Source organism: Pezoporus wallicus, unplaced genomic scaffold (genome assembly GCF_028554395.1).
Source record: "Pezoporus wallicus isolate ANWC-B61680 ecotype Strahan unplaced genomic scaffold, APGP_CSIRO_Pwel_v1 scaffold_2584, whole genome shotgun sequence".
Taxonomy (NCBI): Eukaryota; Metazoa; Chordata; class Aves; order Psittaciformes; family Psittacidae; genus Pezoporus; species Pezoporus wallicus.
In genome coordinates, this window is record NW_026642851.1 from 3,735,982 (window position 1) to 3,760,110 (window position 24,129).

Genomic DNA, 24,129 nt, shown 5'->3' on the forward strand with positions numbered 1-24,129 from the left:
CAACAATTTAGTCACATTTAAAGAAGGTATTTTCTTCCAATTCATTCAGATTAGATTACGATCTCTTGAGCAAGCAGTTTTTTCAGCAACTCCATCCAGGAACTCTTTCTTATTTCCAGGACATCAGTTTTTTCCTATCTGATTCAAGATTATTATCACCATAAATTACCCAGCAAAATTATTTTAATGTAACCAAGTATTAGAAGATAATTTTTCACTTAAGAGTTTAGGAAAATCTGATTGACAGAAGTATGTGTGACAAGGCTACAAACCCAGCTTTAAAGCTCCTGACCAAGTGAAAATCATGCTGACCCAGTACAATCTAACTAACTCTGTTGTTTCAATGTGATAAAAAAAATAATCTGGAGGGTTAGCCTTGAACCAACAGGCTTTATGGTGATTCCTCAGTAACCAGCATGGAACCACTATACTCTCCATAAACTAGATCAGGTGTCCATTCTTGATACAGATCAAATCTGTGCTGCTGGGAAAGCAGGAGCAAACAGACTCCATCTCAAAGACCACGGCCTAACTGTAGTAAATGCTGGAAAATCTCTATGTGCAATAAACAGAGAATTTCTAACAGAGTTAAATTCATGCCAAGAAACATTAAAGCCCTTAAAATAATTAAGAAACCTATTTCATACAGTAATAGGCTTCCAATGCTTTGAAAGGCAAAATGTAGCAGAAAGGAACTCAGATAACAGTTCTGCCATATCTAATTTCTTTATGCCAAATCAAAATAGATTTCACAAAACAGAAAAGGTCTATTTAGAGGAAAACTGAAAGGGAATGTCTGGTCTCAGAGATGACCTACTTTAACATATTTTGGAGGGTTTTCTAATGACTTTGCTACCCTGTCAACAGGAAAGTAGAATACAGCTTTTACCATTAGAATAGTACTGACTACGTGCATGCACTCAAGGCAAGGCTAACTAACACACAGTGTTCCCCCTCTTCCAGACCATTCCCATACCTTAAGAAATAGAACAGAGCAAATCTTAACTTGAGTGTAAAGCCTGGCAGCACTTACAGAATCTTTACAGAGGTCAGCCGGGACACAAATTCTATCACTTCATGACAAAAAGCATGGGTAACACATTTCTGTAGATCTGACGACAACTTCCCAGCAGATGTTCCTTTGGCTGGCTTCTCCTAATAGCTCTGGATTCATTTGACATGCACCAAGCATGCTGCTGACTATCATTCAAGAGGCAGTCAGTATCACCAATTAAGTCCAACCCCATGGTTCCAGAGACTGCTTGCTCAGACTATTTTCTCCTTTGGCACAGGATTTGACTTATAGTCTTCATTTTTTTATTACACAGTTAAATTCACTGTAAGAGAAACAACCCATGAAATTAAAAAAAATAAAAAAGACATAAAGCAAGCATTTTTTCCTACCTTAAATCAAAACCACTGTGTCAGCCTGGAATTCCCTCATGACAATGCAAGCCCAAGACAGAACAATGTCAGAGTTGCTTATGGTAAATCACAGAAAGTGAAACTGGGGAAAATAGGAAAGCAGAACTCTGACAGGAAATCAAGGTTCTGCCAGGATGTCATTCCAAAACACAACAGAATGAGCAACCAGAATACAAATGAAATTGTGCAGCTCTTCTGATGACCTTTCGGCAGTCCATCTAAGTCACTTGGAGAACTGTATGAAAGGAGAGTGGTAAACTTTTTTGTAATTGAACACTGATCCATTTCCTACCTGCTGTGTCATTTGCCTGTGCATTTTCAAGAGGAGCTTATACTTAAAAGTTGAAGCCCGGTTCTACAGCTTACAGCTTTCCAAGCAGAAAGGCAAGTCTGTGGCAACACTCATAACACCAATCTGCCTTCATGCAAACTTGGTCAGAAGCTTTTCTCATTCATTTTCCTTCAGTTGACCACACTGCTCTTGCTCAAAATTTCACACCATTTCCAAGGATTTGTTTTCTCCATCACAGGTGCTACAGTTTGCACTTCATACGCACGGTTAGGTGGCTCTAGCAACTTGACAACATTGCATCTTCTAACATTATGAGCCAGCACTGCCTCTTTCAACAGTTTTTGCTTAGGAGTGATTAGCCACTGTATAAGCAAAGCGAGTCACAATAACCACCCTACTGTTTATTAATATTAAGCAGTTTATAATGACAACTTTTGATATATGGTTAAATTTTACTTGAACTACTCTAAAAGACTAGAATTTAGATTTGGTTCTAAAAAATTCTTTGCATTCCAGTTATAAAAAAACCCTTTCATTTTGAATTTTATTTTCAACATTTTGCTCCCTGTTTAAAAAAATGCTCTGCTTAAAGCACATTAAAAATCAGCAAATGGATGCTCTAGTTTTATTTCTAAATAAATTAAAAAAAAGAAAACAAACCAGAAAATGTAATAAAAAGATAAAGCCTTCATAGAGAATTGCAGCAATTATATCTCCACAGCTACAATATAACCCAAAACTTTGCAAAGGCTTTGATTATTGAACCATGGCTGAAGTGAATAATTTGGCTTTCACTAAGAAAACAAGCACATTCATTCTCACCACAATGGAGAGAGGCAGTTTTAATTAAACTTTATCAAAAGATGAATAACGAATAAACTCAATACCCATTCCACAGGACTCTATTTTCATCTGTTTAGTTTAAGCTTGCCATGTTCATGCAATAATTAACCACTGTCCAAGGAATGCTGGAGTTGTGTTAATGTTGGTAAAGATTTAATTAGTTCAATTATCTGGAGAGTACTGAAGGCTCAGCACAGTACCAGTTTCTTCAGGCTTTATACATACCTCAGATCTAAATATATTAAACTGAAATATAAGTGAACAAAGAAAACTTATAATTTCACTTCAGCTACTGAATGAATGTGTGTTTAATAATTTTATTACCCTCATTTTAAAACAAGGTTTCAGAAATAGAATCTGTAAGCCCTGACTTACCCATTCTTCCAGTTCAACTCTTTTTTTTTTTCCCTCTGAGTCAGCTTATAAACATATTTTAAACAAAATTAAGTTTCCTTTAGGAAGGAAACCCAAATACTTCTTTACACAGGGAAAAGTATAGTTCCTTTTCCATCCCCCCCCCCCATTGCCTACATATTTTATGTCTTTCATGGAAAGTGAGGCATTTAAAAAGCATTGAAAGCAGTGACACAGACAACTGTTTCAATCTGTCAGACAGCATGGACAGACAGTAGGGATCATTTCAGAAAATAGAGCGGCCCCCCAGCGGCCTGACCTTCCTGGTGGGAAAGCGAACACAGCGCGGTGCTTGACAAGCTCGCCAACAAAGGAGTATATTTAGTCCCCCCAGATTCTGACACGCTTCTCACAGGAAAAACGCAAACTGGGACGAGGCATCACTGACTACTGCTAACAAAGGGTAATTTTTAATTGGAGATTGCACCGTTACTGCAAAACAAAAAGGGAGAGATGAAAAGTGAAAAGATTACTTCACTGCACACCGACTGTAAGCATTGGAGTGAGCCTGGTTCCTATTTTTTAAAGCTGTTCAACTCCATGTTAGATGCTATTCAAGATGCGAACCCTCTGACTCTGTATGTGTAGCTCCTGCTGCCTTCAGTGGGAACAGAGCTCAGGAATAGCCCAGCATTAGACTATCTATCTCCCTCTTTGTGTTACTAAAATATTAGCTGTTCTTTAGAGGGATGTTTGAACAAACCACATTCATTTTCCTGTAAGGTTTGAATGACATGTTTATTACTACTGCCGTCCATCCTTTGTTTTCCTAACACTGTGTCTTGGAGTACGAGTTCTTTATAACCAACAAAGGCTGCACAAAGATTGCCAGCATGTGAGAAAGTCACATGAATTTATTTCCTTGAGGAGGTAAGAACTGTAGGAGGATGTTATAATTTTCTTATGAAGCAATAAAAACTTATGAGTTAATATAAAAGTAACTGTTTTGAAATTGCATACTACATTATGCCTAGGTTGGATTCAAGCTGTCTATTTGTCTCTGTAGGCAGTCAAAAACTACTTTATGGATAGCAGTGCTATGCTTCCCAGCAATAAATACCATTTGGTAAACAACTCTCATAACACACCATACCTTATTTTCTATTACTCACACCAGCTGGAAAAATGTAAACATTTTAAGGAATAAATTAAACTAAGAAAAGAAAGTGTGAACTGCACATTCAGTGACAGCTCACAGTTTGGCCAAAATTTGATTTCCCCTTACAGTTTTCTGTAGGGTGGGAGAGAAAGAGAGATGCTGAAATTCATTCGGGCTTTTCTTGAGTCTAGATGGTAGATAGTGTTCAGGAAGCAACTGGATACAGCACATTTTACATCAACTATCTCCTCTTTCTGGCAGTTGATTTTTAAGTTGCATCAACAGTCTAAAGACCAGAGGTGCTGGTGTCCTATAGCCCATCCCTGGCAGAGTTGCTTCTGCCTGGTGTTTCTGTGAGGTTTTACGACAATCATGTGGGAGCAAACAAGGCTAGTAGGTGATTAAATATTTAATGATTCACATTTATCATAAGTGAATAAAAACTGAGCTGAAGCACCAATGCCTGTCTCTCAGAGAGCATAGGAAAGCATCTGAGGCTAAAAAAAGAAAGCCCAAACAAACCACAAGATGTACAACTGAGAGCCAAATTTCATTCTATGTGCAGTCATTTCTTCGTACAAGAAGATTTTATTTTTTTCCTTAGTTATAACTATTAAACAACTGCAGAGTGAACATAAATACATCCACAGAGATATATACGACCTCATGTTCTTCAGAATCCTAGAATTTGCTCCCTCTTCTTCCCAGAATTTGATCAAGCCTTAAAGATAGTACTTACTTTTATTATAGAAAATCCAAGATACAATCAAGCAAGGACTTTGCTAACCCTTATACTCACAAAACATGACAGAGAAATGTATGTTACTTTACAATAACTCTTATTTACAAAGCTGATGAGAAAAAATCTAAATATGTACAGCTATTTTTCTAGAATAAATTTTATAATATTACATAAACTATTTCCACAATAATGAGATCTTTATTGTGATCCATGTAAACAATTAAATACTGTCTAGAATCATTAAGACTATGGAAAGCATTCAAAAGTTACATCAACAAAAAGTAAAAGCCATCTATTTCAGGTGATATTCTGCTAGATTGCCTATTTGGTCCCTAAACATTAATCATGTCCCTGAGACGATGCCCTTTCTGCCATGTGAAAACCTTTGAAGGTGGTAATACACACTGTAAGTGGGTAGTCATTCCAAGAATACTGTTAAATAGGCTTTGTTTTTGAAACACAAATCACTTTATCTGGAAAAGTTCTAAGGAATGGATTGGGTCTGCTGCTGATTATCTACACAAAGAGATTTAGTTTGGGGCTCCTGCCTCATCTCTCAGGTGAGAAAAAAAATCAGAAAGTGCATAAGAGATCTTAGTAGAGGCACAATCCTTCACCCCAACTAAATTTCAAACCACTGTTTTTAGTTGGCAGGAAACCGTCTATTTGCTTAACAAAGAACTGTTTCGGAGGAGGCGGTAAGAATTTGGCTGCGTTAAGCCTGAAGGGTATCTGATTTTTCTGCTCTCTCCATTTTGAGAACATAATTCTGCTTTTTTCTTAGTCTGAAAAAATTTTGCGATATATGAGTTCGGCTGGGAAGTATCAGGGAACTTTGTCTACACCAAAAAAGGAACTTCAGGGTATTTTGTGCAGATAATGAAAAGAACTTGTTCAGTTTTGCAGTGTAAGTAATTTTTACCACATAAGTTCCCTGCTTTTGTGTTAGCAAACAGGAATACTTTGAGTCTTTCAGTTTAGAAGATCTTCAAACAGACAATAGTATGTAAACAATCCTAAAGTATATAACTTTACTAGAACAACCTCCAGTCTGTGAGCAAGGGCTTCAGAAAGGCCCCTTCATCAGATTTCCTTCTGCTCTTCACCCTGAACAAAGGCTTGGCTGACAATAACAAAATCTCCTCCTTTCTTTGGATTAAACCCCCTTGCAGGAGAAGTATGCAAATGCTATACGTGTTTCCCTTGCTGAGGCTACTCTAACCCAGCTATCTTTTCACTGTCTATCTTACTCTGGGAGACCATCCTACCGGCTGACAGGGAGACCAGCCTTCCAATTCAGTCTTTCACAACACTGACAGTTGGATGCTGGGGCCTGCCATGAACTCTAAAAGGAGCTCATTTAGTCATAATTAACTATTCCCTGCATATTTCCTAAGGTATGGTAATTGTGCTAAAAGCCAACAAGTGAAGCATTCATTCTGTTTTTTTTTTAAACTTTTATTTTTCCACAGCAGACTTCCCCTCTTCTTTTTTTTTTTTCTCCAAATCTTTTCTTTCTTTTGCTCCTCCCTGGAAACATTTAGAGTAAAGAAAAGGAATGACAGTAGAGATAGGGAGCTGCAGAGAACTGTGATGTAGGCAGTTCAAAAGGCAAAGTCTGCCATACGATACAGCACCCCATGGGTAAAACATAAAGAAAAATGAAATGAGTAGAATAAAGCTATGTCATTAATGCAGAATGATGGTCATTCTATTTGGGTAACAGGGAGTCATGAATATACATTTCTAATTCCTTAGATATGGTGATAAGTGATCTCTGTTTCTATTAGCACCATAGCATATGTATTTAACCAACCTAAAATCTTCAAAAGTTATGCAGATGTAATGCACTTTACACATGACTCTTCCCCCTCTCCCCAAAACACATGCACAGACCATGACCCACTGCACGCAGTGGGGGTTCTCACAGGAATAAGGTAGGATCCAGCCCTATAAACAGACCATGTTTATTGTTGTTGAGATTGAAAACCTTGGGAAGCTGACATGGATTATTTACCTTAAAAGGCAAAATGTGACCTCATGTCTCCCCTTATCTGTTTTCTGGTTTAGGTTAAAAAAAGAAAAAGCTGATAGCACTTTCCATTTACTTACTGACTTTGTATCTGCTGGAATTTCATTGCCTTTCATAAAGTTTGGGACTTATAGGACTTACCTATTCATCATGAATGTGCATAGTCCATATACAAAAGCAAGTGACAACAAAGCTAAATCTCTTCACATTCCCATCTCCTTTCCACTTGGTTGTGCACTAGGAGCAAAGAAATCACCAGCTTTTGCAACGAATCCATGACAGGGCTCTGTGTGTGTGTGTGGATGTGTTGACAAATTCCACAACTGCGCCAAAAGGGCCAAACGCAGCACTGAGGCTCCTTATTATACAGCATTTTTCCAGTGACACAAAATGTAGTAGGACCTTCCAAGAGCAAGGCGAGTAAAATCCATGATCTACAGAATTTATATTATAGGCTTCAGGCATAATGTAAGAAATTAATAAAGAAAAGATACAGGAGAGAAAGGGCAAAGCTTCAGACAACAAGTTCATGGAACAATTCATTTTCACTCTGTTCACATATTAATGATTCTGGTTTCTCTTTTTAGTAGCATCCTCCTACCTTTAGCACATTCTATTACATTTGCTTAAACTCGTAGAATATTTTAGAATAAAAAGAGTTTGATTTTTTTTTTTTGTTCTTTAAACACTAAAGTGCAACCAACCTTTTGAAGAATGAATCTCAATGTTGAAGAGTAAGTTGGGTGAAATGTTAAAATTCTTTCCCCCTCCTTTTATTTCTAGACTATTTCAAATTTGTGGATCAATGTGGTCTGGAATGCCAGGCAAGACACTAAGAGCCAAGCTGACAAGCTGTAGCTGGAAATCTTAATGAACTATTTTATCATCATGGTCTCAAATTTTGGTTTTCTTTGAGAAGGTGGTTTGGGGGGATGTTTTTGTTTAAGTTCTGTGCATTACTGTGATCACAACATACAATGTATTAACAACAGAAGTTGGGGGGAACATCATGTAAAAGCTTCCCTCAATAGACATAAATGGAAAGTTTTGATGCTTCCACAATGTTAGCAAGAAAATATGCTTGCTTTCATGCAAATAAAATATGTGAGAAACACCACATAGATAAGAAGCTTTACAGATTTCAGCTGGTGGAGCTCCTGCTTTTTTGCCCTCAGTGTTCTAGCAGCTCTTGAGCAGCATTGCTTCCTCCAGTCCTGCAGCTGGGGATGTTTTTTTCTACCTCTTAAGCTTCTATGAGGACCTATGCATTCAGACTGAGTTGTGTTTACTCTCTGCCTTCCACAGTAACTCACAGAAAGAGAATTAGATTTCTAAATCATCTGCTCATTTCAAACATCCTTCTAAATCCCCAGGCAAGCTGCAGTTTCTCTACCCTGCATTTAGGAGTCTGGCAGAAGGAGTGAGGTCTATATCCTGCTGCCTGGTAACATAAGCAATACTGTGACTTAGTAATACTCCTACTTTTGATGTCAAACAAGCTGGTACAGTAGTTTCGCAGAAAACTGTGAGGTCTGGAGATGATTCTGTGGAGTGAGGAGTACAGCCTACACAAGAGAGCAAGTCTAGGACTTGAAAATTCAGAAAATCTCAGCTTTTAAATTCTCAGAGAAAAAATGGCAAGGGTTAATGATCCAAAGGCAACGGTCCATCTGCTAAGAAAATCAAAATCAAAACTTATGCATGAAGTTCCTGGTCAAGGATTTTGACAGGGTCAGGTCAAGAAATCTTCAATGCACCTCAATCTATCTAAACATACCTCCTGAAAGATTTAGTAGGATATGTAAATAGCTTGTGAAATATTTAATGTAGGGGTAGAACCTAGTGAAAAAAAAATAAAAAAAGAAAGAAGAAGTGGTGAGGTAAAGTCTTAGAAATGGATTTTGAGAGAGGTATCAGTTTACTGCAAGCTATGGTTAACAACACAGATGGAAAAGAAGATTAAAAAGTGAATGACATCAAAGTCAAGGGCTACAGACACACACTAAAAAAATTACATGACCCAGTCCTAGATTCAACTTATGGATTGTTTTATGCTGCCCTATTTAATTTGAAATATAATACATAAAACAAAAGTTGAAATGTTACTGATTGAACCACATTTCATCAACAGTTGCTCATGTTACATAGTGCTGTTTAGATGACCTCAGGCCTCACTGGATTTTAAAAACACTTTCTACATATCCCATTCCCCCCTCTGAAGGCAAAGACAATTCATAGAGCAAATACTTTTACACAGAAGTAATGACAAAAGCAGTCACTGATATGAAATACGGACCATGTGTTAGAGCTTCTTCTGAGCTGAAAAGTGATTCATAAAGATAGGCAACTTTGCAGAATGCACACTAGCAAATGCTAGTGAATTCTCAGAAATTTAAGGGAGAAAAGATATACATATCAGATGATGAATATGTGATTGTCCCACTCACTGCTCCTGCCTAATCTTCCCTAGAGAGTCATGGAACAAAACAGGATTCATTTAGCATAGAGAAGCCAGGATCTGAGTGAATGGCAAACCGCTGCAGGAATAATAAGTCTGAGGGATAGTAAGGCATTTACTAATTCCTTCCCGGCTACTAGTCTTCATTTGGATTATGAAGTTCCTAGAAACTAAGGAAACACTGCACCAGTTTTGAAAAGAAAGCCAGAAGTTTTATGGTTAAAAAAAGAAATGAGGAGTTAAATTCTTTCCTATGTTTCAGGCTACACTTTTTTTACTTGACAGAAAATGTAGGTATATGGGAAATAATAGTTGTCTAATTTTTTTTTTTTAATTCTGAGTGATAAATTCTTTGGTCATGAACCTAAGACACACACAAGTCACTAACCTGTGTCACACAGGTTAGTGACAGGAGAGAGCTCATCTGCATTTGCCCCCCTTCCTACCCAAAACATCCTTCTGCTCGTGTCCAAGCAGCTGCTGCCAGTTGCAGATAGACATGCAAGCCACCACAGGTTCCCTAAATATATCTCAGCATTAAAGGTCTGTCCTGCTAGAACAGACTTTTCAAACTCTATTAAAATATTTTATATGTATATCACTTCCCCAAAGAAAGCACCAGAGCAGACATCAGGCAACGAATACCTTCTGAGCTTTTCAAACTCATTTCCAGTTTTTTTCTTAAATAGTAGTTGTGTATCTGGAGAGCTATCCAAGGTGGGAGAAATTCCTCCATGGGATCCCCATAGATGATGTTTCTATTTGGATATTCTGCTCCCTTTATTGAACTCTGCAAAGGACTGAGCCTGTGCATTCATTAGCGCAGACCATGGCAGCCAACATTCCCAGTGCCTATCTGAAAGAACTTTTCACTAAAAAGTTATCTGACAGGTAAAGAACATCTGTATTTACTGTGCTTTAGCAACTCTTCTTTTTGCTAAAGTAGCAGACTGTTAATGCTGAGCTTTTTATATGAAATCAAAACCAGAAAACACGCCTAAGTCTCTGTATAAATATTTTTATTAAGGAAGTCCTTTTAAAAAAATCTGATTCTGATTCACATTAGGTAGAGAAAGGGAAATTCAGCAGCCTGTGGTTACTCAATAAAGCAAACCCTGGCTACCCCATTACCAACTTTAAAACTTTGATGGATGGAAGAAAATGGAAGCTGAAAAAAAAATCTTCAAGGAACTGAACACTAAGCAAACATTCCTCAGCATTCAACCAAGAGACTGTTTAAGTATGAGCTGCAAACTTCTGAGAGAAGTACATGTTTAATATATAAAAGATTAAATTCCTTAACAAGAAGAGATACAGCTTGCAAAATAGTTCTTCAGGAACAGCTTGCAGCCTTTAAATCTCATTTACTCAGCCTGAGATGGTATTGTTGTGTCTATGTTAGTTTTGATAAGGAAGCCAGCCCTACTCCCATTGAAGTCTATGGTATTCTCCCATTGTCTTCAGGAGGAGCAAAGCTAGACTCAGAGCCTCACAAAGATACCATGATAAAAGACTCCATGATCCCATCTTATTTTCTTAACATTTCTGAAAAAAACTTATGGGGGAGAAAAAAAGCTATGCAGGTCATTTTTACTGATATGAAATATGCCTTTTATATAAAAATACAGACCAGAGAAGCAAAGGAGTGGTTAGCAACATTAGCAGCCAGGGGCTAGCTAAACTGCCTGCGATGAAGAGTTCGCCTGTAATTTTACCACTATAAAATGTCTTGGAGAAGAATAAGCATTTTTTAATGCTGATATTCTATATTCTTTAAGTACATGACAGGCAGAAGACCCTGTAGTCTTCATTTTATGTTAAATTTTATACTAAACCTAAACACTTTATTTTTGAATCCATACTTTCTAAGGGTATGTAACTTTTCCTGAATATGAAATGATATCATGCAACTGAAATTGCATTTGGATTTTATGCAGTCTAAGCATTAAAAATGAGCTCTGTTACAATGCAACTTGCAACAGAAACATGTCTTTTTACAATAGCAGCTTGCAAAAAAGACCTCAACCCCACCTCATCCAGAAAACAAAATACAGTCCCCTGTTAATAATGAATGCAGCTCATATCTACCACGCTCTGTTAAATTGCTAAAATTGCCCAGATAAACCGTTTGAGAGTATGTCAGGTTTAATTAATACAACACGACCTGATCATTTCCACAGTTGGGAAGAAAGAAGTTGGTGTTCGTTAAATCCAGAGCTCAACCTGGAGATTATGCTAAGTTGCTTCATTCATAGTCCACACTCCTCCGCACATGTCAGGAGGACAGCATTTGTCCCCTCTAGTGATAAACAAATTATACATGAAATCAATTCCACTTCACAATAATTTTCCCTATTGGGTATTATCTTTCCTTCTCTGCTCCCTCCAGTTAAGCTTGCATCCTGTAACTTGCTAATGAGCTGGGGGCTTTCTGTTCCAGGTGGCACCCCCTGCCTCGAAGTCATGACATTTCCCATTTCGAATGCTGCTGGCATTTTTCAACAGCTCCTGCTAACTAGCCTTTTTGACCTGCTCTAAGAGGAACTCATCTGATCGAATCCTCTAACCTGCCAATCATGCCAGCAAATGATCTTCACAGTCACTCCCAAGGCAGGAGGGGGAAAAAAAAAGGAAGAGCAAGAGAAGAGGAGCGAGAGAGAAAGCTAGCGAGAGAGTGATGGAGTAGGCAAGCAGGCAGCCTCTGCAGCTAGCTAATGAGAGTACTTTAAGTCTCTGAGGCAGCTGAAACATTGAAAAACTGGTGGGAAAATTAGGACAGAACTGGATGCCTAGTGCTGTTATTACTGATTTCTCTCCACCCTGAGATCGTTTTGAGAGTAATACCTCCGAGATGTACCATTTTCTGAAGAGCACAAGTTAATTTTACCATGTAAATAGAAAACAGATATATTTTTCCTTGCCACCATCAATATGCAAACCTCATAATTCTGCTCTGCCAAGTGGTGTTCCTTGCAGAATTAATTAGGAGCTGTAAGCTCGTTAAATGAGTGTCTTCACCTAGGGATGATTATGATTTTTTTTGTTGTTGTTGATGCAAGCCATAAATAGCATTTTTAACCTAATTTAAATGCTGGGAACATTTACACCTCTGTATTTACAAGTGTCTGCACACAGATATACATAAAACAACAAATACAGTATCTACATAGCCTAGATGTGACTTTGTGGGCTGAAACCAAGCAGAATCATAACAATGACTCAGTTGTTTTGATTTTGTTTGTTTTATGATGTGACAGATTACTTGCTGCTGAATCTTTCAAGCACTCAAGCAGAAATTTAATTGTGTAGATATTCTTTGCTTTCAGATAACTAGTTTTGACCTTAATCAAATTTAGCAGGTGGACTGTTAAGCTAATGGGTTTTCAATGCACATACTGAACAAGACAGGTATTGAAAGCAATTGTACAATAAAAATTTCAGGGCATAAATGTAAATAAAAAAGTGTATACCATAATATAATGTGTTGTGACTGTATCATTATAATATACATGCCAGAAAACATAATGCACAATCAGTTCTCGCATCTATGTCAAAAGACAGAGAAATGGCTGTACAGAACTAATAGCTAGGTACTTATGGCAGAGAATGATCGCCCATAATTACTAAATCATATGGTCCATACCAACATTACTAATTTATAACACCACCACAAAATTAGGGAAATACCCAATTCTGTTTCCAGGTCTTAAAATACCCGAAGATACTGTTTCAGTGTTATTCTCCTATATTATATATTTTCATTGGAGAATTTATTAATTTTTTCCTGAATTTGTGGGTTTCCCTCCTCAGACTTTTCATAGCAATTAACAACGGGAGCATGTGGGAAACCCATCCACCCCCAGCTTATAGGGCATAATAAATTGATATATTTTTATTAACAGAGTTGTAAACTGTTGCTGCTTTTTTAGGCAAAATCTCCTCACTACTAGGAGTGTTCAGCACACATCTACTTTAATGGGTGTTGCCTTCAGAGCCAATTTTGCAGTGGTTGGTTTAGTTTCTTTGTTACATAGAGAATCAGGCAATGTAAACTACAGGCTCAAAATAGCAACACAAAGCTGACTCTCCACGGAAACAATTTCGGTATATGGCATTATTAAAATTCATTTTTTGTTTACAGTTTGGCTGAAAGTAAAATGTTCTGTTAATTCTGAATGCTGCAAATGATGCCTGAGAGGCAGTGCCTCTCATTAGCTTTGCTGTCTCTCTGGGTTACGGGTTGTGTGTCAGCACTGGAAGCCTCTGCTTTGTCTGGAAACCTCAGTTTCTCCCCTTCAGTGGTTCCACTTTTCCTCCTAGACAAAGCCTAACTGAGGAGTCACGTGAAGAAATAATCCTAAAGGAGAGGTGACTGTCCATGGAAGAATAGGGAGAGTTTAGACCCGCTTTTGCCTCCCTCCCAGTCATTGTCATTTATACATTGTCCTCTCTGCATTCAAATGTCATCCCAGACTATCAGCCCACTGCAACTCAAACAGCCTTTCATGCCTAGACACTTCTTAAAGCATCAACGGACCACAAAGACTGTCTAGTGGGAATCGCTTGCTATCCTAATATTAATAATACAATACAGTGCACTTCTGGCACTGAAGGGTTCCACCTTCTGTCTCCTAAATTTAAGAACAAACAAACTGGAAAGACAGATACGCTGCGCTGCAACTCAGCACATGCATTCATGCAAATATCACTAATATCTTCCTACAGCATAAGCACTGTTAAATTAAAAACCTCTACACTAAAAATTATTTGAAGATTAATCTTCACAGTGCTGAAGGCAAGTTATCGTGCATTAGAAATGAACTGAAAATAGGCTCCAGACTGTGTGACGCTACAAGAAAATATGATATTGTCCCTTGACAAAAGTTATCCATGATTGTAGTAATGCTTCTTTTTCCTTCTGCCAGCTCTGCAGCTGATGTGGCCATTAAACACTGCAACTTTAAAAACAAAAAAATCATGCCTATGAGTATGTAGCCACTAATTTCACACAGAATAACATGGAGAATATAATTGCAAGGTAGACATCAATGGCTCCTATCCATGGAGGTTTGAAATACTTGTCCTATCAAGTACAGTATGTAACAATAGTTATGAAGTCTTCCCCTCTCTGTCCTACTTCTTTTCTTTCCTCCTTTTTTCCTTCATCCCTAAAGAAACTTGCAAACTACCTCTCCTCATAGAATTCTGTCCACAGTTTTGGAAATCCTGTTTATGCTTACTACTTACATCTACTTATTGCCAGGAGTAGATGGCCTTTAGTCTATGGATCAGATATGCTTTCAGCACTGGTATTAAGCTAGCTGAGTGAGACCACATGGCGCCATTTACCAATTTGCTTCCCACACTTCCATGCATTAGGTTACGAACTCTGAATAAGGACTTTTATCACAAAAGCCGTATGACTGCGTGTATAATACTTGTACTGAGTGCAATTTAGTGACAATGTATTTCACATGACCTCAGAAAGAGTGAGCTATTACAGTACTGACACAAGAACATTAAAAGTCCCATGAACACCTTGATTGGGTGGTGGGTTCCTTTTACTGTGGCACATTGGGGGACCTGATGAACTCCTGTATGGACAGCTGCTCCATCCTTAGTCCCCATGTGTTACTCAAGTGAGACAGGTGGTTCATATGAAGACAGCCTTGCACTGACCAGCTATTTGCTCAGTCCATTTCATCCTCTGCACAGAGACTGTTGAATACAGGGGCATCTTCTTTATGGCCGAATAGAGGGCAAAATTCAGTCTATAACTCTTGTTTAGACTAACAGGAGTAAGATAACAAATTCTTAGATATCAAGAGGAAAACATAGTCCAACGCCTGGAGTTTTTCCCTTGTGTGTGAAATTTAAGGCATATTCTATCAGTGTGGTGATCTTCCTCTTTTTGACATTAAATAAAGCACAGCTGGACCAGTCTCATAAAAACCTTACGTGGTTAACATACAAAAATAATGCCACCAGAAGTATGAGAAAGCAAAAAAATACCTTGGATTCTGCAGTTATGTTTCACAGCTTAGTACTAATGTAACACTTTACAAAATTGATGTTACAATTTCAGTGCCGTTTAGTACTGTCATTACTGGACTCCAACACAAATTGCTTTCAGCTGCCTACCACAACTGCATCTTATTAGCCTTTTCACGAAAGCCAATTTATGCAAATCCAGTATTAGTTAAATAATTAAACTGACCCTCAGCATTCATGTACAGACATTGTCTGGCACTAAAAGATGCAAGAAATTTAAACCTCCCATCTTCAGTGCTTAGGCCTCCATCTTTTCAACTGTAGCAGCACAATGACTGTTTATAAACATCCATTTCAATACATCCATTAAAAAAAAAGGGCACTTAAAAAACCTGAAACTCTTAATTGCTGTGCTTTTACAGCTCTGCTTTTCCCTCCCAAGACAGATTTACACTGAATTTCAAGCTCTCACACCTAGAAAGCATTACTTGCTACTTTCAGCTTTTGATTAAATCAACAATGACAAAATCTGGCTGACATACAGTAACTCAGTCCAGATTTTCTCTTTTATGCAGACCTTTCTCCACTGTAATTACCACAGTTTTATTCCCTGAAGCTGGAGAAATGCAGACTTAGAAGCACCAGTATAAGGTCTTCCATGGTGATTCAGCAACACTGGAATACCCAGGACAGAATAAATGCAGAGGAGCAGTGAAATGAGAATGACTTTTCAATACTGAATGCTGGACACATGCACTGCTGGACTATAGCTTCCCTGTGGCTCGACTAGGGTAAAGCAGGCAACAAGTATGTTCCCACACAGCAGTGCTCAAGAGGCACTCTTACACAATTTGTAAATGTAAAACTGAAGGCGACAAACAAGAATGAAACTGTTTTGATGGGGATGTGACAACAGTCAGATCTCTAGCTAGCAGAGAATTTTATGTAACGATTCTGTGCTGCTGAACATCCCTGGCCAGAAGTAATACCGGTACCTGGCACTTTTTGCCACTGTAGGGGCAACTGTCACCTCTTCAGCTTTATTCTGTTTTACACAGCTGACCTGACCCAAATGACGCCATCGTCCCTTCGATTGGCTGGGCTGGTGTCAGTTGCTGGCTTAAACGGACACAGAAGAAAGAATTCAGCACCCTGTGATTGAAATTCAGGATTGCTTGGATGCCTGTGCGCGTGGTGAAGCAATCCAAATAAAGACCACTTTTCGTTTTGCTCCAGTGAATTGTCAAAGAGATTTAGAAAGCCAGGGGATCTCATTATGGTAATACAGGTTAAATACTTTAAAAGCATATGGTGTTACCATTCTGAATGAAGCTGTTCGTGCCCGCTCCAGGAAGCAGACAATAGGCCAGAATCACATCTCGTGTCCCTGGTCCACCAATGGGAACCAGGGATTATAAATCACTATGAGAAAACATCCTGTACTATCTGGTATCAGGTAATGCCTTGTCTTTCCAGTTACAGCTTGACTCACCCTTCTCCAGAAGGGAACAAACTCTAGCCATGTATTCCAGTGGCCAAAGGAAAACACCTCTAAAATTTCTTACTGTCCATTCTTGTCTTGATAACAGTATCTGTAGAGATGGGTGAATATAGTATACAATGTACCTTAAAAATACATGTAGAGATAGGGACTGCTTTCACAGAGATGCTGCCTGCCCATTGGGAAGAAAATACCACTGAAAACCACCAGGAACAAAATAAAAATGTTTCACATTATCACAAAGCTTTAAAGATGCTTTGATACGGCTTAAAGATTTCTTTTCTTTCTCCCGCAAAGGCCCCTTCTAATTCACAGCTGAAAGATTCTTCTGTGTGAAATGGAGCTCATTACCACATATTTGCTAATTTTCTCCAGTAGGGAGCAGTCTCAACATTGACCTTGGTAACTTTAAATGTCAGCTCTTTCCCTGTGGGCACTGAAATAATGTGTTGTCTCTCTCTTGGAGCCCAAGACAATGACACATTGTAGCCCACAAAGACCCTATTAGTAGTCCGAGCCTGACAGGGATTATCTAGGTTTTCAGAAACATGTCCTAGGTTACCGCTATTTCAAGGAGTTTTTTTGGATTTGTAAGCAGCTACGCTGCAGACAGGCAGCTGAAGCACTACAATATTTTCAACATAGTAGAAATCCTCAGAAATGCACCTATTTCTTCAGCTGCTCCTTGCAGCTAATTCTGAGGGCAGCAGATGAGCTCTACCAAATGACAGTGGAACCATTTACAAAGATACTGCCTTTAATTCCCCTCCTTCACCAATCTGCCAGAAATTGCTGCTTCCAAAGTTGGCAGATAATGATGTTTGCCCATGTATCAGACATTTCTATGCAAAGCCCAGTCTCTTTGCTTTCCAAACCCTAGAGAAAGGTGGATTTAACTCAGTGGGTGTCCTATCAGGGCAGTAGCATCTGGCAATCTTGTGGAGAGAACAGCAGGAGGCAATAATTTCTTAAATTATCACAGCAAGATTTGGCACAACTTCTTTGCTGGCACTTTCAATTTTATTTCCTATTCTGCCTTGAAAAAAAGGAAATTAGGGGCACTTGGAAGGAAGACCAGCCACAACACACAAAACTAGAATTTCCTTCAGCACTGTCTTATGTTCTGGAGTTGGTTGAAGATGGTTCCTTGTTTGGGGTTTTTGTGTGTGTCTTCTAATAAATTCCTTTACAATGTATAAATGATTAAAATATATATAAAATATGTAAAAAATAGAACCATTCTCCTCCACATATATCAGAGTATTTACACAAAGAGTATCAAAATTTTCTTCTTGTTCACAGCTTTCCGAAGGATATTGGAACACTTCAAAATTCCAGCCCTTTCTAACTACCCCACCATATCTATTTATGCATTATTTAAGTCAACTGAAAAAGATGGGTAAAACACGTATGTACCTGTCTTGTCCAGGAGACAAGCTGTAAGTATTTATTTGCCTCTTTTCTTTCATAATCTGATCTATTTCCTTGCAATATTGGCACCTTCTAATTTTTCTTTATCCCCAGTTACCTGTGATGTTACTGATTTGGCTTGTTGACATTTTAACAGCTTGTACAGTTTGCCTCCATTCCTGACACTGCTTGTCTCACCTGTTAACTTCATGGTGCTGGAGAGCTACTGTCATCTTTCTTTTCACTTTTCATGCACTTTTTGCTTCACTGACCCTTGTGAATGAAGACTTTAAGAGCATATTTTAATAAATACCCCTTCCTTAATGCTACTCTCCTGCTTACTGTGATTCTACTCTTCTGCTAGAATCACTGCCTCTGCTCATATCTCATCTGTTTTACTGACTGAATGTCCAACTTGCCAGGCAGCACTCTACTGCTTAAAATCACAGCCACCCGCTATTCAGATTAAGCCTTCACTACACCTACTTTTCACATGGAAAACTGCAGTCACTTTCCCCAACTCCTTTCACTCTCCACACCGACTTTTATTTCCTCCTCTTGCTGGTCTCATCCTTTTAAAGGTTTCTACCCATCCTAACAGTTCTTCACCCAGGTCCAGTTTCCATGTCAACGTTTCTTCTACCTCTCCCTCTGTTCTAGTTTCATGTCATTAATCCCCAGCTCTCTACATTGCACAAGTAAGAGGATTTCTGTTTGGTACTAATACTCTTCCAATATTATCTGCTGCTCCCCATCTTATATCACAAGTTAAATACTATAACCAGGGACTGATGTTTTATTGCGCTTTAAGCACCCAACACAACAAAGTCCCAAGCCATGATGGAAAACTGTTATCAATAATGTATGCATGTCACAATGTAACATTTGCTAAGTGGCTCCAGATCTTATACAACAAAAGGCGCTATTCTGCATTACAGCTGTGGTTAAGCAGCCATAAGAGCACAGTGATGTACGTCAAATGTACACATGGCCCTCTCTTTCCACTTACATATAAAATTTTGGAAAGTCATCTGTATCTGATTAAATAGATATTCACTAAGAACAATCAAACAATTCTCTTTTGTGCTATTTTACATGCTTTTTGCAAATACAAACTTTCTACTGCATATTGTTTAAATGAAAAATTACATTGTATGTACATTAGAAATAAGATTCTGTATGTAAGCTTCCACACAGAAGATCTCCAGCACAGTTGGGCACATTCTAAATTTACTTTAGATGGATGATGTCACGTTAGAACAGACAAGGTTGAAGAGATGTCTGCAGGGACACAGCCCCAGGAAAAAGTAGGGATTAGCTTGTCAATAAAGATGTAAACAGACTGCTCTGAGGCAGCCTCATTTCTGACATTAGAAAATCTTAAACGGTTTTCTGGTGAAGAGCTTGTGCAAAATTGGAGCAGGCTGTCAAGACTGAAATCTATTCATTTCAGTTTTTCAATAGCTGCTGCCTGTCAGGCAATCAGCCTCCATAACACTACAGGGTTAAAAAAACAATTGCACATAACATAAACCAGTAAAACTGAATAAAATTCATTAGAGAAAGTTATATCTGATATTGTAACAAGCAGGCTTAGCTAAAGATAGACTTCATGAGAATATCAACTAAATTTGTATGAGACTATACCTTCAAATAGGTACATGAGCAGCATGTGCATGTATCTCAGCTCCTAGAACTTCCATAGCAAGCTGTTATAATGGATGAGATTATATGCAAAAGCAACTGTGACTTTTAAAAAAGGCAGGCCTGCATTTTTGAATGAAATGAGTCTGCACTTTGGGTATCTGCGAAACACTGGTATGAAACTACAGAGAGAAGCATAATAAGCAAAGGACGTACATAAGGGAATACTGCTAGTTGGAAGAGTCTGTCAAGCGGTAAATCCCACTGAACAAACATTGGGTGATGCATATAGGCAGAAAAGAGTTAATGCTATGATATAACCACCATTCCCTTACTGTAATTTGATAAACAGCCCCCCTACTCAACTGCTTTCCCAAGTTCTGTTCTACTCTTAGAATACCTGAAGTCACATTACACACTCTTTCACTGTTGAATAACTATGGTTAAAAAGATGGGGTATTGAATGAAAGTCACCCAGAACAAAACCAGTTCTAGTAGACCCAATGATAAGAGATCAAATTCATTAACATGACAGCACCCCCGTCTCCATGAAGAACATCTTTCTGCTATCAGGGCTACCAAACCTACTAAATTAATAATTTGTCTTTGCCCCAGAATTAACAAACAGAACTGGCAAGAGGCATTTTATCTCTCTGTATCTTGGCAGGGGAAAAAATATCAGTCCAAATTAAAGGCAACCTAGTGTTTAATATGCTGGCACCAATTTCTGCTATATTTTCAACCTGTCAGTGACACTCATCCTGCCCACAAGGCTAGGAACTTACATTCCCCATATTGACAATTACACTGCAAAACCAGATTATCTGCCTGAACATGACCAATTTAAGAAATGTGAGGTTGAATGTTGTATTTTGTACCTCTAAAGAGAACTAAAGAGTAGTTTCAAAGATATACCTTTCAGTTATCATGTCTTACCTGCATTATCAGTTGTGAATACAGGTATTCTTCAATGTTTGCTGTTTGATACACTTTTGCCATAACTATTGTTTTTTCCAAAGGCTCTCATGCTTTCTCCAGTCTCTGGCTGTAATCTTACATTCGGTACAGTAAAAATAGAAGACACTGCAAAAAAAAAAAAGTGTCAGTGGTTGTTAAAAATATTCCAACAACTCAAAAAGCTTTTTCATAAAGCAGCCCCTTTTTGCAGGAGCTAGAAAAACCTTGACAATTTCCACATAACATCAGTCAATTAATTATTAGTTGACATGATGACATTAATCACAGGCATCAAACTGCAAATAATTAAGGACTCACACACTGATGATATGAAAAGTCATTTTTACTTAGGGGATCTCAAATTGGTGGGAGAAAGTCACTGACTTTACTGCTTTTTGAGAACAAATGTCCATATAAAAATATCCTCAGAGAACTGCCACTGCATGCTTGCATGAGGAAATGCTAAGAGACTGTTTAAAGGACTGATCAGGGATGTAACAGTTTTCTTTGGTTTTGCACTAATGCAGCTGTAAGTTTTTGGAGTTACTCTTTCATCTTTATGTCTTTAAAAGACCTGGTTATTGTTTTATGCACAGATCTTCCCACTGTATTTTTTACATCTAAACTTGCATTTGACATTCTGCTATCCTTGGTAACATAAATGACAAATTGCATATATTCTATGCAAATAAACCAGTATGAGCTCTCAAATATGAAAGCATAAAAGGGAAGGATCAATTTCATTTTTTAACAGTAAATAACAAGAACTCCTATTTAGTAAAAGGGGTGAGTCCTCATGTCTGAGATGAGTGAAGGCTATGTTGAATCATAAATGGCATTGTACTCCCAGACAGGATGTTTTTAGCAGAACTGCACAACTTTTACCTTTTTAATGTACTATTTTTAAAAACTGAGAGTGGCTAGATGTTAGTCAAAGCATATCTGAAAACTGAACTTCCAACCCAATTGAAATGATGCCTTGACTTGAAACCAAGCCAAATAAAATCAAAGTTTTGCTCATTTTGAACACATTTGTAAAATAAAACACAAGATTAACATTCTATGCTGTAAAATATTACATAGAATATAAATATAGAGTACTAAAGTAAAGATGAGGAGAGAAAATTGAACAGGTTTTTCTTTTTTTCAGTGTAGGCAGAGTCTCCATACTTTGTGAAATACTGTGATTCCAAAGAGACAGTATTTTCTGATGGAGAATCATTTGGCTGGTTTCTGCCCCCTCCCCCCCCCTTTTTTTTTTCCCCTCACCTGTGAGTCTTTCCTTGGTTTTTACTGCTAAATCCCCAAATTTGCAATTCAGCACTAGGACCAAATTGGACAAAAAATATTCCATGATGAAGAGCATTCACTAGAGATATCTGCAAAATTGCAGTCATGTCTGGATCAGGAGGCAGTAGATTTTGTGCGTACAACCACTTCTGTTGTGCATAGAGACTCAAAGTGTTTATAACTGCATTTAATTAACTATCAATAGCAAGTGTTTCACAACATAAAATATTAACCCAGAGAACTAGAATCACAAAACCTGGTAATTTCACTACACAGTAAACATTTTCCCAACTCTCCGAAGTATATGACTTCTTTGTTTTGTAAATATGTTTACAAGTATACCCAAGTCATACTAAATAGAAATGATTGTAGTACTTGATACTGGGATTGTCCTTTCTTGCATCTGGATTTATGCTTCATAATGATTATCTACTAGACACAGAAAAAGTCTTTCTGTAACTCAAAATTTTACTGGAGGCATTTAGAAGAACCTTGCTTTAAAATATAATGATTTTTTCATCTTTATTCTCCCCCCTTCAAAAGGTTTCACTGCTCCTGATGTTTAACGTTATGCAAAGACGTGTTTCTGCCAATGAATATCGCCTTATGGTTATGCTTCTGCAAATAACCTGCTGTGAGCTGATAAAAGGATTAATGCAGCCAAAATTCTTAATCTGTGAAATTACAAATTAAATTCTCATATTAAAAATACCACCCTGAGGTATTTTTTGTGGTTTTAATTCCCCTCTGGTGTTCTGCATACATTGTGCTTGTTAATGACTAGGACAAGACTGTCTCTGTTGGCAGCCTGCTGCAGAGTGATAATGTGTAGGCATTTACTTCACTGATAGAACTGGATTTAACCACTGACTGATAAACTAAGTGGCAAGTGGGTAATAAGTCCATATTAACAGAAAAGTACTACTGCAGAATTCAGAATTCAAATCCTGGCTAGACTAAATCACACAGTCAGAAGGATTGAGATGTCACCACTGCAGAGTGATTTTTGTTTTCCATTTACTAGAAATAGGATAAATGAACTGGCATTCTTAGTATTTCATTAGTCCTGAAGAAATTAATCTCTGCATCAGTTTCAGCAAAGGCAGACCTTCACCAGAAGCCTTAATTTACGTTGCGTCCTTTGAATTTTCAGCTTACAAAGTCCTGCAGTCAGCAAACTGAGTGGTGAGTTAGTGTGGCAGAAGAGGAAACTAGGAATCGTTTTGCAGAGGAGGGACACGGTCTATGACAGAACTGGTGATGGACAGAAATTAATGGTGCTAATTTGATTTTAATGTTCCTACTCTACAAATGGGAAAGTACTCTTCAGAGTGGAGTCAGGGTACTTGGACAGCCAGACCACCAAACCAGCTAAAAATGTGACTACTACAGCTGTCATGGGCAGAAAAGCTAAATTTACAGAAGTTTTCATACTGACACTGATGCAAACATAATCTATTGTGTATTAATATTCAGAAAGGGAGCTCAGTTTTTGCAAGCAAATTTTTAAATAAGCCATAGCTACATACCCACACATGTGCTATTGTTGCATCTCTGAACTTTTTGCCCCAGAGTACCGTATTTAGCTCTTCTGCTAATGGATATATGTTTGAAGGCAGAAAATAACATACACTGTTCCAATGCAAACATGCTTCTCTTTACCACATTGAGTTAATGCAAAATGCTGATTGTTATTCCCCTGTAAAACCTATTTTTAATAACAGAACCTTTTCTGAATCAGAAATATGCATGATAACATTTTCCCCCAGAATAAACAGTTGTGTGCTTTTAACATTGGAAAAATACATGGTAACTTATGATATAAATGATTTTCAATTATTAAAGAGATAATTGACAACATACATGATGACAGGAACATTTTTGCCCAGTCAACTGGAATACATTTTAATAAAAGATATAATAACATGTATGTAAATACTGCAAGCATTCTTAGTTAATAATATAATCTGCCACCCAGTTCTTACACTAAGTCAGCAAATTAACTGATTGTCTACTTTGTGTTTCTCAGAC

The 24,129-nt window shown here is 37.8% G+C and overlaps 1 protein-coding gene across 5 annotated transcripts in view; it reads right to left on the minus strand.

Moving 5' to 3' along the window:
• CDK14 (cyclin dependent kinase 14) overlaps nt 1–24,129 on the minus strand; it is a 318,587-nt gene that overhangs the window by 39,897 nt on the left and 254,561 nt on the right. For all 5 annotated transcript variants that reach the window (XM_057432447.1, XM_057432444.1, XM_057432448.1 and 2 more), the window contains one exon: nt 20,788–20,934. In XM_057432447.1, the coding sequence (XP_057288430.1) occupies nt 20,819–20,934 (116 nt within the window). In that variant the 3' untranslated portion in view covers nt 20,788–20,818. The remainder of the gene's footprint in view (nt 1–20,787; nt 20,935–24,129) is intronic.